This window comes from Apteryx rowi, unplaced genomic scaffold (genome assembly GCF_003343035.1).
Source record: "Apteryx rowi isolate R43461 unplaced genomic scaffold, aptRow1 scaffold_1, whole genome shotgun sequence".
Taxonomy (NCBI): Eukaryota; Metazoa; Chordata; class Aves; order Apterygiformes; family Apterygidae; genus Apteryx; species Apteryx rowi.
The window spans coordinates 5,537,300-5,553,386 of NW_020447196.1; the positions used below are offsets into that span (position 1 = coordinate 5,537,300).

A 16,087-nucleotide genomic window follows, 5' to 3' on the forward strand; every position below is an offset into this window, starting at 1 on the left:
GTGCTGTGTCTCCTCAGTAGCTTTTTGCTACAGCTGAAGAGCGTGAAGTGGCAGCCTGCATGAAATCAGTGGGGCCTTTGCTGTTGATTACTGTGCAGCCAACATTTCAGTATGAATGCTGTTTTTACTGATATCTTAAATACATTACCGAACAGTGTACCTCATCAAGACTGATTACCTAGCTGCTTGTAATGTTGACGTTTCAGTGTCTGGTGTCATCTCAAATTAAACAGTGTATTATTTATATTAAAACTTCTATAAAAGAGACCTTTCAGGTCTAAGATGTTTTCAAGGAAAACTTTGAGTAAGGACTGATTTGACCCATACCGATTTGAAAAAGTAAAATATATTAAAATAGAAATAAGTTTCTGTATTCATATGGCATAAAATATAAAACTGGAGAAAATGAAACCTCAGTAGAATGGGATTGTTCTTTAGAAGGCTTTAGTTTCATCACAGTAAATCTTCCCTGAGAAAGCTTATTCTGGCAAGCACTAGCTAGCTCTGCTTAACAGTGAACGAAAAGTAGTATGCTAGACTACATTTTCAATTGTTTAGATTCTTTCATTTCTCTGTATTGGATTAACCTTCTGAAATGAACTGTTTTCTGAATATTTCTGTTTCCATTCCTTTACAGATTGTGGGGTGACCATGGACAAGAAGCTTTAGAATCTGCTCATGTTTGTGTGATAAATGCAACAGCCACAGGAACGGAAATACTCAAGAACTTAGTGCTACCAGGTTTAAAAAAAAAAAACTCAGTTCTATAATTGCTTAGTAATATTTCTGATAACAAGTTCATAGTTTTTAGTTATTCATAGTATTTTTTTTTCTTCCCAAAGGTATTGGCTCATTTACAATTGTTGATGGGAATCGGGTCTCTGGAGAAGATGTTGGAAACAAGTAGGTTTGTTACTGGTTTCCTTTACAAATTGAGAAGTAATAGGGCTTCATAAGTATCCATCTGTATACTTCTAGTTATTTACAATTCTCTATAATTTTAAGTCTCTGTATTTTCTCAAAACCTTTTGTATTTTATATTTTTTATTACATAAAATATATAATCAGCACATATAATCAGCAATTCAACATTAGCTTCTTAATTTGACGTGCTTTTTTTTAGTTGCTGTTTTGTACTATAAAGGTCTATGCTTCACATATCTAGTGTATAAGACACAGGTCTACTTTATAAGTGTTCATAAACATAAAAAATATCTATGTTACTTGTTTGCTCTCATCTTGAGGCCTAAGATTTGCTTGACTTTCAGCATGGTGAAATATACTTTACCATAATGGCATAATAGTTTTGGTGACAAAAAAGCCTTATTTTAGTTAGTTAATTATTGTGAAACTGTGACTTATGTCCCTTTATCTTGTGCAGCTTCAAAAGCTACAAAATTAACTAGGCATTAGCTTGTATGCAGCTAGGAAAAGAATAAAAAACTCTTTACAAAACATTCTAATCAAAAATAATTTGTCTACTTATTCTACATCATTTTCTTCTATGGTTCAGGTATACACCTGCAGTTATCTGTCTACTTACGGGGGTTATGTGTGGGGTAAGGATATTGCCTTACATGAAGAAATGAGTACTAATGGGTCTTTAATTAGCCTAGTGAAAACAAATCTGTAGCATGACACTTACTTCTAGAAAAGTTTGGTATGTCTTATTTTTCAGGTTGGTGGCTCAGGCATTGAAAAGTTTCCTCAAGAAACTGATCATGAGGGGAAAAGCAGATTTAAGTGGGACCTTATTTTGTTGTATGTGAGGCACAATAACATATTATGCACTAGTTAAGGTAACTTTAAAATTGGTTTTCTTCAAAATAAAAATTCACACATAGTATTCTTTTCTTGTCTCCTTTTTCAGCTTCTTTCTCCAAAAAAGCCATATTGGTCAGGTAAGGAGATAACAAATGTCACTTTATATACATCGCAAGAATGCGAGTTTGAGTAAATGCTCAAATGTAGTGTTATGAGTAATGGTAAAAGCATGTACATATAGTTTAAAATCCCTTTATTCTTTGATAAAATTCTTCATGACTGCTTTTTAGTTGCTCTTAAATGAGAACAAAAGTTCAATTCTGGCAACATTGGATAAAAAAGTTAACAGGACCTGGTTAAGAGTATTCTTGGAAGGATAGGGTGGAAGAGAATTGTGGCTGAAGGGAGTCAATCTCAGGTGGATGGGGGGAAAAAAATTACAAAAATATGAGACTACAAAAGGCATAGGTAACTCCCCAAAATTCTCCAGCGAAACTGGAAATTAATAAACAGCTATGGCATAATTATTGTTTTTAAAATGGTATTTTGAAAAATGGTCTCAGATACCTGCTATTCAGTGTGTGGATTTTTTTTTTTTCCTTCAGATAAATAAGGCTTGGAATAATAAATTTTAGTATGTGATGAAATCTACTTATTTATTGCATAGCATATGTAATACAAGTACAATATGTAAATTGCATTTTGAGATATTAAAGAAATTATTTTAATTGTTTTTAAAACAGAATCGTGCCCAGAGTGCCACTGAGCTCTTGCAAGAGTTGAATAATGATGTTTCTGGAAACTTTGTGGAAGAGGTTTGTTTTCTTAATTATTTGTAGATTTTGTGTTATACAATATAGTGAAAGTATGAAATAATAGTTACACATTCCTTATAATGTTTCGGTTTAAGTACCTTAGTTTTGGCCTTTGAGAAAGATGTCGTTACTTGCAACAAGTCCGTTTGTGTTTTAAATACTGTTTTGTAAGTTCGTCATAATTTTTTAGCTTCATTTAAGACTTTGCATTCAATTTCATGTTGAACAAACTTGCTATATTTTCAGAAATTTTTACTATATATTTACTCAAATGTTTTTTGCACTATTATTTAGAGTCCAGAAAAACTTCTAGACAATGACCCCTCCTTTTTCAGTCACTTTAACTTAGTGGTTGCGACCCAGCTACCAGAAAGGTAAAGAATCATTTAAAGCTATGTGTGTGTGGTTGTTGTTTTTGTGTTTAATTTTATTCAGTTGTAAAAACAGCTTTCAATTGCAGACATATTCTGGGGAAATTATGCAAAACAAAACTCTTTCCCTGTGAAGGAAAGTTGTAGCAAATGATGGTGTTTTTCTATGGACCTTTTCATATATTAGTTTAGAAACTCTTTCGGATCTGTGATTGACTCTTAAGTGGTATTTCCTGGTATACTTGTTTGAGTCTAGTATTTTTCTGCAGTGGAAGTTGTTTCTGGTCCGAAATTGCAATAACAAGTATTCTTCTTATGTAAAATCTAACAGGTAATTTGATCTGAGTTACCTTTTAGATTTTTGTGAATGTATTTTATATTTCATATAGCTCTTTCCATTTTGTTTGTGTAATTACAATGCATATTTAAACCCTAAGACCACAAGTTTTTTGTTTTTTTTAACCTGTGCCTTCTCAGAGGCCTCTCCCATGCTGCCTTCCATTAAACAGTACAACTTAAAAATGACTATGCTCAGAGTAATGAGAAACTTAAGGGAGCAGAGCATGATTCCATTTCAGTAGGAGTGCTGCCTCCACAGAGGCGAGATGTTGCTGGTTAGGTGAAAAGCTGCATCTTGCTTTTGCAAGGAGGTGACTGTTTGTACTTCTCCCCCACCCCTTCCCTCCCCTTTACTTATGGGGGAGCTAGAGTTACTGTCTCCTACAGAAGTAAGAGCCAGCTTGCCTCCTTGTGAAACAGAGGCTCCCTTGCTTTCAGGTGCTCCTGAACAGGGTATTTCTTCTGTGCAATTTGGAAACCTCTGATTGGAATTGCCTCCACTAGGAATTGTATTTGTGCAGTATACAGATCTAATTCTCTTGCTCCCTTGCGCGCTCCCTTGCGCGCTCCCTTGCGCACTCCCTTCCCCCCGCCCCCCCCCAAGTCACAACTCTTCCAAGCTTTCTGTTTAATTGATATTCAAAGTATTTTGGATGATGGAGTTAAATATGAGTAAGCTAATAGACAAACAATTCCAGAATTTTATAAAGGCGTGTATAAAATTACTCTCCTTTATTTTGTGCTTGAAATCATACTAATGATATTAGATTTTTGTTGTAGAAGACTTCTTATATAAGTAACTTTTCTGGTTAACTGCTGTTGTTCTCTTGTGCATCTAAAAAATCATGTTTTTGTTTACAGTACCTTGCTGCGTTTAGCTGAACTTCTCTGGAACTCTAACATTCCTCTGCTGGTCTGTAGGACTTATGGGCTGGTTGGGTATATGAGAGTCATTATTAAAGAACATCCAGGTAGGAGAGCTTTTTGAAATTAAGACTTTTTAAAAAAAAAAAAGAAAGAAAAGAAAAAAAGAAAAAGCTTCTATATGTAGTGTCACTTTGTGATTTTCATCTTTATCTTGTGAGGTATTTAGTATTTAATTCCTCTATAGTTTGCAGTTCCTCACCATGAACATTCTTTGAGAAATGCATATAAATTATGGACTGCAACAAATAATAAAACTGGAGATTTTCCTCTGACATTAAACTGTTATCCTACATAAAACACTTATTTTGAGAATTAGCAGTTACGTGAGCAAGCAATATACTGCATTTGATGTGCAGATCTGTTTTGAGGGCTGAAGATAAAAACATGAAATACATTAACTTTTTCATAGTTGTTGAATCTCACCCTGACAATGCATTAGAAGATCTGAGACTGGACAAACAATTTCCAGAACTGAGGGAACATATTCAGTCTTATGACTTGGATCATATGGACAAAAAGGTTGGTATGTGGTTTGCTTTATGTGCTCCAAAGACTGATGCAGTCATAGAACAGGGATTCTATGAAAATGACCCTTGCCAGATGACTTTCTTTTGGTGAAGAGCCTCATTGGTGCAGAGGCAACTGTAGAATTAGTCATGAGGTACTATTTTAAGCCTGTGCCCCAAATGTTAGTTCATATTTAAGTCTTAAGCAGGGGGATTTTAGGAAGTAAGGAATATTCATGGACAATTTTTTTTGTTGTTGTTTTGACTGAATTTTTTTGGTTACTTATTGCTACTGAGCTTTGTACTATGGGTATTTATGCATATATAAGTTCCCCGTCAGAAAAATGTTGGAGAACTTGCTTCAGCCACACTTCTTTAAAGGAACTGTAATTTGTTTTTATAGTAGTTAGAGAACATTATTTCTGAATCAAAGTCTGGAGCACATTCTGTCTGGTCAAGCACTGGAAGGGGTATTATTCTAATATTAATATACCTTTAAAATAGATTGTTAATTTGTCTTCTATCTTCTCTCTTAAATTTTACAAAGATTTCTCTGTTGTTCAATTACAGGACCATAGCCACACTCCCTGGATTGTGATTGTAGCCAAGTATCTAACAAAATGGTTCAATGAGGTATATTGCAAAACAGGATAAGTCATCAATGTACTTTTTTTTATTATTATTATTATTACTTTAGACTGGTCTTTTCAAAACTAAATTATTGTTTTGGCAACTTGTAACAAAGAAAGTGAAATCTTAATGTTGCTGATTGAAATAAAAATGAGTATAACTGACCTTTGATGGACTCTTAGATTTTAGTAGTCTGAACACAATGAGTATAGTATTCGAGATTTTTAAGACAAATAAAATCTTTTTGTGTTTTTAAATTTAGAAAAGTGATCAGTTGCCTAAGAGTTACAAAGAAAAAGAAGCCTTCAGACAACTGATTAGACAAGGTAATGTATGTTTTAGGAATCACATTTTCACATTGGCAGAAATAAGTGGAAGTTGCACAGTGAGGTGGATTGAGAACTGGCTGAATGGCAGAGCTCAGAGAGTTGTGATCAGTGGCACAGAGTCTAGTTGGAGGCCTGTAGCTAGCGGTGTCCCCCAGGGGTCAGTACTGGGTCCAGTCTTGTTCAACCTCTTCATCAATGACCTGGATGAAGGGACAGAGTGCACCCTCAGCAAGTTTGCTGACGATACCAAACTGGGAGGAGTGGCCGATACACCAGAGGGCTGTGCTGCCATTCAGAGAGCCCTGGACAGGCTGGAGAGGTGGGCGGAGAGGAACCTCATGAAGTTCAACAAAGGGAAGTGCAGGGTCCTGCACCTGGGGAGGAATAACCCCAGTCACCAGTACAGGTTGGGGGTTGACCTGCTGGAAAGCAGCTCTGCGGAGAAGGACCTGGGAGCGCTGGTGGACACCAAGTTAAGCATGAGGCAGCAATGTGCCCTTGTGGCCAAGAAGGCCAACGGTATCCTGGGGTGCATCAGGAAGAGTGTTGCCAGCAGGTCGAGGGAGGTGATTCTCCCCCTCTACTCAGCCCTGGTGAGGCCACATCTGGAGTACTGCGTCCAGTTCTGGGCTCCCCAGTACAAGAGGGATGTGGCACTACTGGAGCAAGTCCAGCGAAGGGCCACAAAGATGATTAGGGGACTGGAGCATCTCTCTTATGAGGAAAGGCTGAGAGAGCTTGGCCTGTTTAGCTTGGAGAAGAGAAGGCTGAGAGGAGATCTTATCAACGTGTACAAGTATCTGAAGGGAGGGTGTCGAGAGGATGGGACCAGACTCTTTTCAGTGGTGCCGAGCGACAGGACGCGAGGCAACGGGCACAAACTGAAACACAGACAGTTCCATCTGAACATGAGGGAAAACTTTTTCACTGTGAGGGTGACAGAGCACTGGAACAGGTTGCCCCGAGAGGTGGTGGAGTCTCCTTCTCTGGAGACATTCAAAACGCGCCTGGATGCAATCCTGTGCAATGTGCTCTAGGTGACCCTGCCTGAGTAGGGAGGTTGGACTAGATGATCTCCAGAGGTCCCTTCCAACCTCAGCGATTCTGTGATTCTCTCAGGGTTAACTTATGAAAATAGTGTATGAAGTACAATCCTTCTGCTAAATTGTCACTTTATACAGAAGGTTCATACAATCCATGATTTGCTTATAAATTCAGCTTGCATATATTTCTTATTGTTTGCCATTTAAGATAAAGAGTATGGTTTGGTTGGGAGTGAGAGGCACTGAGAGAATCCCATAGAGAAGATTAATGTTTAATACTAAAAATGTGATAAAGTGGAAAGCAAGTGGCTTTTGACACTGGAGCTGTTAACTGGAAGTATTAGTTGGCCAGTTGGACCACCAAATTGTTGGTAACCATTTCAGTTATGAATGATATTCATATATTGGAGATGGATGCACAGTGATTCTCTCATACCTCCCCAACTTTGACCATTCAGTGTTTGAGGCTGACAGGGTGAATTATTTTCTGCCTTTATATGTGCTGATTCTGCATGGAAAGAAACTAGGGGAATACAGGCTGAGCAAGGGGTTACGAAGCTACTAAATATGCTGTAATTAGTCTGTGAATGGAAAACTCCATTTATTCAGATCTGTCAGTACAGTGCCTTTTACAGGTGCTAAAATTAATGAGGCATTTAAAAAAAAAAAGATTTAGAAGTACATTGTCCTAAATGTCTAAAAATGTGAACTGAATTTTTGAAACTTCTCATCATTTAGTCATCCTCATCCCCAGGTTGGATTAGGGGACTGATCCGGTTGAAAAGACAATTAGCTATTGTGAAGTTAGTTTGTTACTGGATCAATTTCCTGATCTGGCTTGCCACGTGAATGCATGAGCATTTGTGCTAGTGTAACAGAAGGGAAAAAGGAGGAGGGGGGGAAAGAAAGAAAGAAAGAAAAAAAAAAAAAGACTGGGGATAGGAAGAGTTGAGTTGCTTTTTATTATTATTATTGACTTCTATATTCATTTAGTGATTATAAAACTGGTTTCTTTACTTCTCATACAAGTTGACTGATATTTTTGTAAAAAAGTGACTTCTGTTTAATATTGTGAAAAATAATCATATGCGGACTCTCTGATAATCATGTGTTTAGTTTTATCAGTATCTCTTACTGATAATTGAATGTTTTATTGATATGTCAGTGTGCCACAAATGCATCCAAAATGAATCTGCTTCACTGATTAAAACCTAAATGATAAGCTTGAATTAATGGAATTTTGTATTGATTTTTTTTTTTCTTCCCCTCAATAAGGTATCCTAAAGAATGAAAATGGGACCCAAGAAGATGAAGAAAACTTTGAAGAAGCTATAAAAAATGTGAACTCGGCATTAAGTACTACAAAGGTAAAAATAAACCTAAGAAATTTGAAGTGTTCAAGGAACTGGAAATATTAACTGCTTCATTTTTCACAGCATATTATCCACTGTATGACGACAACAACAATTGCACCTGCAAGGTGCATATTTAGGTAAAACAAGAGTAGTACAATTTTAAAATTTAAATCATGCTATGTAAAATAGGCCTGGATTAGATCGTGCTGTAGCATAGCGCAAATCTTTATTTGCTATTGATGTATTGAATTCGAGTATAGAACAATTCAGCATCCAGAGTTCATTAGTAATGTATCCCTATCTTAGAATTTAGTTTCACTGATCTGCTTTTCTTTGCATTGGAAAATCCAGTAAGTGATTTGATATAGTTATACTGAACTAGCAATCAGTGGTACGGATGATGTCTGCTTTCAGTACATTACTAGGAGAGAAACTCAGAAAGTAACTGTTGTGCTGTATTGAGCCTGTTGCTGCAGTATTCATTCTGTATATAAATGAAGGGCGGTAGGGGACTTCTGGGGCATCAAATTCAGTACTTTTGTCTTAAATGAGCATATAAATGGAATTTCTTTCCGTAAACTGGTCAAGCTTGAAAACACGAAGTAAAGTGTGTGTGGTGGAGGGGGAGGGTTGTGGTTTTTTTGTTTGTTTGTTTTCTCCTGAGGTAATAACTCATTGTAGTTAGGATTGACCTATGTGTTTTTGGTTTTTTTTTAAGGAACATAAAATATAGCTATACTTGCATCAGTTCGCTTAACATTTTAAAGCAGCTTTAGTGCTCTCATCAGTGATGTTACTCTAGTTAACACTAAGTTGCAAAAGCTACCTGGGGTGAAAGCATGTTCTGTTATGCCATTTCTAGCTTGCATTCCATTTTTGTTTGAACTGTGCTGATACTTACTTAGGCAGTCAAAGAAGTTAAGTCTTCCAGGAAAGCAGCAGGTAAAACTTTGTTGGCATCTAAGCCACTACAGTTCGTGTCCCAGGATATTAAGTGTCTTTCAGTGTATGTGCCAGACTCCAAACTGCAGCAGTTAAGAAGTCGGAACCCTTTCACTTTCGCTGCCCATTCTTCCCTTTGCTTCCCCTGCCTTTTTGCTGCCTTACCTCTGGCAGGTAGGATGGACAGCTGGGACTGGTATAATACCTTGTACTGATGTTGCTACTGTTTTTTAAACTCTCCTCCATTTCAAAGAGGTAAATAAGGTGGGATTTTGTTCATAACATTCTTTTTGATCAAAAGCGTGTGTCTTATTTTCAGACAATGCTATTTGAAATATGTCCAAGTACACAAGATTCAGAAGAGATTATTTTGGTTTGAAACTGAGGTCACTTAGAATTGGATCATCTATGTAATAAGTGTTGAAATAATTCAGGAAATAAAGTCAAGTAAATACAAACCTGATGTAACTTTTTTCATAGATTCCAAGGTGTATTGAAGAGATTTTTAATGATGATTGTTGCATCAATCTCACAGAGCAGGTAATGAGTAAGTAAGGGTAAGACTGTTAAATGTAGGAATAGTGTTATTTATAACACTTGTATACATGACTGTCTGTTGTACACTTGCAGTCATCCTCCTTTTGGATTTTGGCTCGAGCTGTAAAGGAATTTGTGGCAAATGAGGGACAAGGAAGCTTACCTGTTCGGGGCACTATTCCTGATATGATAGCAGATTCTAGTAAATTTATCAAATTGCAAAATGTGTAAGTATTCAAGTTTTTCTTTAATACTAATTAATGATAATGAACAGTGACTTCAGACCTCACAAAGTAGATAAAATCCTGGAAGCCTCTTAAAAAAAAAAAATAAAAATCTGTGTATGTGAGGATAGCACTGCAGCCTGGGCCCATCTAATGTCTGCTCTCTGCTGTTTGAAATCAGGATCTAAATCTTCCGTACCTCTCCATTTCCTAAGGTTGGATTGGAAGTGATCACTTTTCTTAATTTTAAATCTCTTGAAGAGCTGCTTAGGTAGAAGATCCCCTAGCCCAGCTACTGCAGTCCAGAACCTGTGCCTAAAGCAACTGTTGCTAAAACACAGCCTTTTTGTCTTTTCCCCCATATGTGTGTCAACCTGGCTGTAGAAATTCTAGTTTCCTGATTTATAAGTACTTAATTTTAATTAATCCCCCTTGAAGGGATTTCTTGGCAGATGATAAGGATGAAGACTTAGTGGATGAACATCTTAAATGCAAATGCTAAACAGCATCAGTGAAGTTCAAGATTTTAGGAAAGCCATCTTGCAATAATGTGTCCTCCGTATGACCTTACCACTGCTGTGCATCTTGGTCTTGATGCAGATCTTTTGGCCAAAAAGACCTCTTTGCGGTCTTGACATATCTTTGCTGTTGATTGCCTCTTTCTCCTTTTTTCTTTAAAAAGAAGTAGTATCTTGCAGAAGATTTATCTTTATTGTCTGTGCAATTCTACTGAGGGTTTTGTAGGCTCCATCTTGCTCTTGTTCCTATACAAAAGTATTGTTTATAACAAATTCTGATTGCTTCTCCATAGGCTCTGAAACACAACCTGTGCTAGAAAATGGACTGCATGTCTTTAATAGTGTTTACTAATCAAAATGAAGACTGTAATTTTAGAGATACGTTTCTCAAACTGCCACAAATAGCATTAAAAAGATGGATATAAAAATATAAATCTGTTAAATGTTGAAAATTTGATTGTTACTTCTCCATGAAAGTTACTCTATATAATGAGAGTAAAGCCAAGAACCTATGTTGTTATTTTGCCAAACAAAATCATGATCACTTCAATTTGCATAGATACACCCTAACTTTTAAATGTGTTTTATAACTACCAATCCTGAACTTGAAAATCATTATCTACTTTAGTTCATATTCCAAGTAAGCATTAATATAAGGTTTTAATTCCCTGATAAATATTTTCAAGTGTTCATTCCTCAAAATGAGCTCTTAAATTTAATTTCGTGAAATACTGTGTTGCTCAGATGTTTGCATTGCCATAGTTCTTGACAAAATTATTGTACTATGGTTAAACCTATATTAAGATGCAAAAATGTAATAAAGTCCAAGGAAGTACTAATAGCTACTTGTTCTGAAATGTTTTCTTAATATTATTCCTCTGTTTGTAGTAATACTCCTTTTAATGTTAATCGGTTGCTAAGAACACTGTTATGCATGTAGTCTTTAAACTGCATGTTTAGTAAACAGTTCAGAGCTTCTGCAGAACAGTGTTGTAAGGAGATAATAAGTGCATTCATGCTCTTGAGGTTGCTCACTTCCATTCATGTTGGTTGTATCCTGTCTTTATAATACAAGGCAAAAAGGAATGGTCTCCATATCAAATTTAAATTGATAGTTTTATGCTGTAATCAATAAGGCTGTTTTTATTATTAACAGATACCGTGAAAAAGCAAAGAAAGATATTGCTGCTGTGGGTAACCATGCTGTTAAATTGTTACAGTCACTAGGCAAGGTATGGTCGAATGTATTTCTGACAGAAATAAAATAATTTTTTGTGATACATATGCAGAAACAAGTCAAAGGAGCCAGATACAAGAAGGGAGGGCTTAATTACTTCATTCTCTTGGAAAGTTCTAATGTAACTTAATATCTATGGTCTGTTTTATTTCTCACTTTTGATGTGGTAATATAAAATGAGAGTCAAAGGTGTAGAGGGATATATTAGTTACAATTTCTAATACCTTTTGTTAGAAGAAGGCATAGTTATTTCACAGTGAGTATGCTAATATCTCTGAAAACAAATTCTCTGATAATTGTTTGTATTGAAACAAGTATATTCTTTCTTTTAGGCACCTGAGTCAATTTCAGAAAGAGAATTAAAGTTGCTTTGTGAGTATACTTGGATTCTGTGGCTGTGTTCATACAAATGATGAAATATTCCGGAAGTTTTGAATGATAACGTATTTATTAATCAATAGCTCAATATTTGAATTTTTCGAAAAAGTGCTCAGTATCTTCTGGTATCTTGCATCTCCCATCTTCAGTGGAAGTTACAGGTGTTCAACATCTCAGTCCACAAAGACTCTTGGTGGCAGATGTATTCCGTATGCCTTAATCACAATAATAAAGCTTAAAAAAAGATACCTGCTGTTTGGACCTGAAGAAATGTATCCTCTTTGTGATTAGTATCTAATCACTTCTGCCCATTCTGTGATACTGACTATTTAGAGTGCAGACTCCGTGAACTTCCTGTAGTCTGAAAAAGTAAAACAAAGATGCAATACTGTTTATGACAATTTAGGTCATGTCTGTTATGGGTGTGTATATGTGTCCATACAATTGTCTGACTGAGTTTCCATGCAAGTGGAAAATTTGCCTCTAAGCAGGTAGGCCAGAGCATGTTGCCCCTATGTGGACACGCTTTTTGCTGCAGTTTTTGAGAACCTTATGAAGCTCCTTATTTTTTGAGTGCCTGGTTAGTAGCTGCTCATTGATTTGGTTCATAAAATTGATACTGGTTGAGAACCTCTTCTTGCTTGTAGCTGCACTGTTAGAATGTTAACTCAGAATATGTGAGACAGTGTTAAATAAGGCTGAAGATAAAAAGAACCCATGTTCATTTGTAGCATGGAAGAGGAAAACGAAGCTAATGGCTGTGATCCATGAATTGCTATAAAGGAGAATCACATGTTGAGTTTTTATGTTAACACAACAGATACGTTTAGATTCTAGAAGTAAATATTTTGCTAAAATACTTGTGATCATAGATCTAAATGAAGCCTAATAGAATTTATTACTTCGAGCTACCTGAAGAAATGGGAAAGGGTTAAACAAAACTATACATGATAAGTTTGAGTTTTCTGATTTTTAACAAATCAGACACACAGAGTTAATAATTAATGATGCATTCAAGTAGGTAATGTTCTCCTTTCTGCACCTTCTGCTCAGGCAGCAATTCAGCCTTTCTTCGAGTAGTGCGATGTAGATCTCTGTCTGAAGAATATGGTTTAAACACTTTTAACAAGGATGAGATTAGTAAGTACTCCTTTTTTACACATACTTTAATTGCATTTTCAACTTGAATGGTTTTGTGATCAAAAAGAATTGTACGTTATATATTCTACTTCAATATGCAGTTTTATAATTTGGCATCAACAGTATTCTAGATACAGGAAAGTTTATCTCGGTTATTTCCGACAGAGCTGGAAAGATGTTTTCACATAAGCAAAAATTTGAGAACAATTGTCTTGGCCTCTTTCAGAACCCAGGGATCTGGAAAATACTGAGCTGTGTCTTAAGGAACTTAATCTGTTGTATAATTACAGTCATTACAATTAAATATATAAAGCATGCATGGCAAAGCCTAAAAAAGTAACTAATGAAATATCTCATTTAAAGTTATAGTAGCTGGCAAAGTTGAAACATGTACATATTTTCACTTACCAGAGGTTATTTAAAATACATACAGTATCTTTTTGTCATGCACCCTCTGGATTCGCAATTGTGTATTTGACAATTGACTCAACTGAGAGTCTCAGTTGCAGACTTTTTTGGTTATGATCTCTGCTTCCTGCAGAAAAGATACTAAAAGTTTTTACAGTTTAAGCCCATGGGAAATATTTGATTTTTAAAAATATAAAATCTATTTTTTTTCCATTTTATCTGTACCAGCTAACAACTTTTCTCTCCATTTTTCAGTTTCCAATATGGATAACCCAGACAATGAAATAGTTCTGTACATAATGCTACGAGCTGTAGATAGATTTTATAAGCAGCATGGTAGATACCCAGGTAAGTTAATACCAGTTAGATATGTCATTATAAGAAATATAAAAATCTAAGTATCACAATACTAGATATAAACTAAAAATTAAATATTTGTGTTTCTGTATTAATATATGACTTTAGTGCAAAAGTTAAAGTGAGAAGTTTTTCTTTTTGGAAACTTGAGGAATTTATCTGGATTGATAGCACTGGTGTGTTATGACTTAATTCAGCTATGCAGTAATTTCTTATCATGAATACCATCAATGGAAATATTTAATAAATATGTTTAGTATTAAGTCTACTATATTAATAACCTTAGAAATAGTTTTAAAAATATAAAATATGTACATTGCCCCTTAAACCCATTAATTTTGAATATGGTGTTACAGTTATGTGATGAAACAGTTAATTTATTTTTCAGGTGTCTACAACTATCAGGTAGAAGATGATATTGGAAAACTGAAATCTTGCCTCACTGGCTTTCTACAAGAACATGGGTTGTCTGTAGTAGTGAAGGATGACTATGTTCATGAATTGTAAGTGCTGTATGATAATTGTCACTTTCCTTTGTCTGTAAAACTGACCTGAAAATACTAATTGTTACTCTGCTCTCCAGTTGTCGCTATGGAGCTGCTGAGCCACATGCTATTGCTGCATTCATGGGAGGTAAGAATGCCACTGTATTTCCAAGGTTCACTTGAAAACAAACAAAAACCTGTAGTAGTACCATATTTGAACTGGGATCTCGCTGTTTTAATTCTTCTCTAGTGTCAGAAAAAGACTGTAAACACAGGCTGATGTCAAAGATAGCATTAGAATAAAATCCTTCCCTTTTCACTTCTCCAGACCTGGCCTCCTACAGTATATAGAAAACTGGGCATAACTAAGATTTGAGGTCAATGAAAGAAACAGTGTAAACTTATGAAATAACCTCAGTGAACAGTTATAGCAGCTTAAAAAGAATATGTAAATTGGAAAATAGCTGATTAAAAACAGAAAAATAGTAGTAATATTAAATATATTACATTAATTTAAATGAAGATGTGTTCATCATTAACTTTGTTAAGTATCTGTTAGATAGCTATAGCCTTGATTGCTTCCCTTAATTCAATCTGCAGGTATTAAAAATAATGTTCAATAGATACTTATGTATTAGTTTAAGTTACTTCCATTATTTGGCTTTGTTCAGTGCTAAAGATATTCAAGTATTAAATGTTATATGGATGTAGGATTTTTTTTTCTGGTTAAGCAAATTTTGATAAGTAGAGTGCTTTAGAAATATATGTGAAGATAACTTCTGTTCTGAAGAAATTACAAAATACTTCATATTGCAGCAGCACACAGGGATCACAGTGAAGTGACCTCTTTATTTTACAGATTAAGGGGGGAAAATTAAGCGTATACAACTTTCTTAATTGAACTTTTCAATTTCAGTCATTTAGAAAGGTAACAATTTGTGGCAGTTTATGCATTCACACATTTTTTACAAATTTTTACCTGTTTTGACAGGATATTTACAGTATATAGAAAGTATGTATAGCAAAGTGTATGTGAAGCTAACTTTTGAAGCAACAAGCTTCTTGAGACTGCTTTGTATTAGCAAGTACTGAAAAGCATTTTACCCTGGAGTTGCAGCAAGCCTTGTCCAAATTTTAGTGTATTGAGTTCTAGATGAAATTCCTTTACTGGTTTTAAAATATGACCTGCTAACTCCATTCTATGTTATCTTTTTTCTTTCTTTTTATAGGAGCTGCTGCTCAGGAGGTTATCAAAGTCATTACAGGGCAGTTTGTAATTTTTAACAACACCTATATTTACAGTGGAATGTCACAGACTTCAATGACTTTCCAGCTGTAGAATAACCATATCACATTTGTTGCCACCAGGCTGTGCTGCTGTGTCCTGTAAATATTGTTACTGTGGCATTTTGCCACTGACTGGACTGTTCTGTATTATCTGAAAATCAAAGTTTATTTGTAACAATTTTATCATATTTTATGCTAAGGACAATAAAATCATACCAAATACTGAATTTTTTTGTAAATTTAAAATGTTCTGATTCACCTTTGAAAGAGATAGCTGTTTGTTGGAATGGTAATTTGTGTTTACTGTTTTATCTGTTTAAATGGTCTACCTGCCTTGCTGCGGAGATGAATTTTACAAAACTGCGTGTTTCATATAAACTGCTACTCGGATTGAGGGAAAGGGGGCTTAGGAAGTGTTGAAAAAGGGTAGGACAAGTCGTGTTTGCGGGTTCCTCCCCTGCCCGGAGCTGGCTGTACCTGCCCCAGCGAGGCCCC

The 16,087-nt window shown here is 35.5% G+C and overlaps 1 protein-coding gene across 2 annotated transcripts; it reads left to right on the forward strand.

Moving 5' to 3' along the window:
• On the forward strand, positions 1–15,819 carry NAE1 (NEDD8 activating enzyme E1 subunit 1). Of its 2 annotated transcripts, none has more exons than XM_026059034.1 (20): positions 1–109; positions 638–741; positions 822–903; positions 1,871–1,901; positions 2,508–2,579; positions 2,874–2,953; positions 4,151–4,260; positions 4,626–4,735; positions 5,293–5,355; positions 5,615–5,678; positions 8,000–8,091; positions 9,502–9,561; positions 9,652–9,785; positions 11,457–11,532; positions 11,870–11,909; positions 12,969–13,055; positions 13,719–13,811; positions 14,209–14,323; positions 14,404–14,453; positions 15,535–15,819. In XM_026059034.1, the coding sequence occupies exons 1-20, from the start codon at positions 60–62 to the stop codon at positions 15,642–15,644; spliced, it is 1,623 nt and encodes a 540-aa protein (XP_025914819.1). In that variant the 5' UTR covers positions 1–59; the 3' UTR covers positions 15,645–15,819. The 2 variants fall into 2 exon arrangements, with proteins under 2 accessions (XP_025914819.1, XP_025914828.1); XM_026059043.1 differs by having other exon boundaries at positions 843–903.
• Positions 15,820–16,087: the final 268 nt, after the last annotated feature.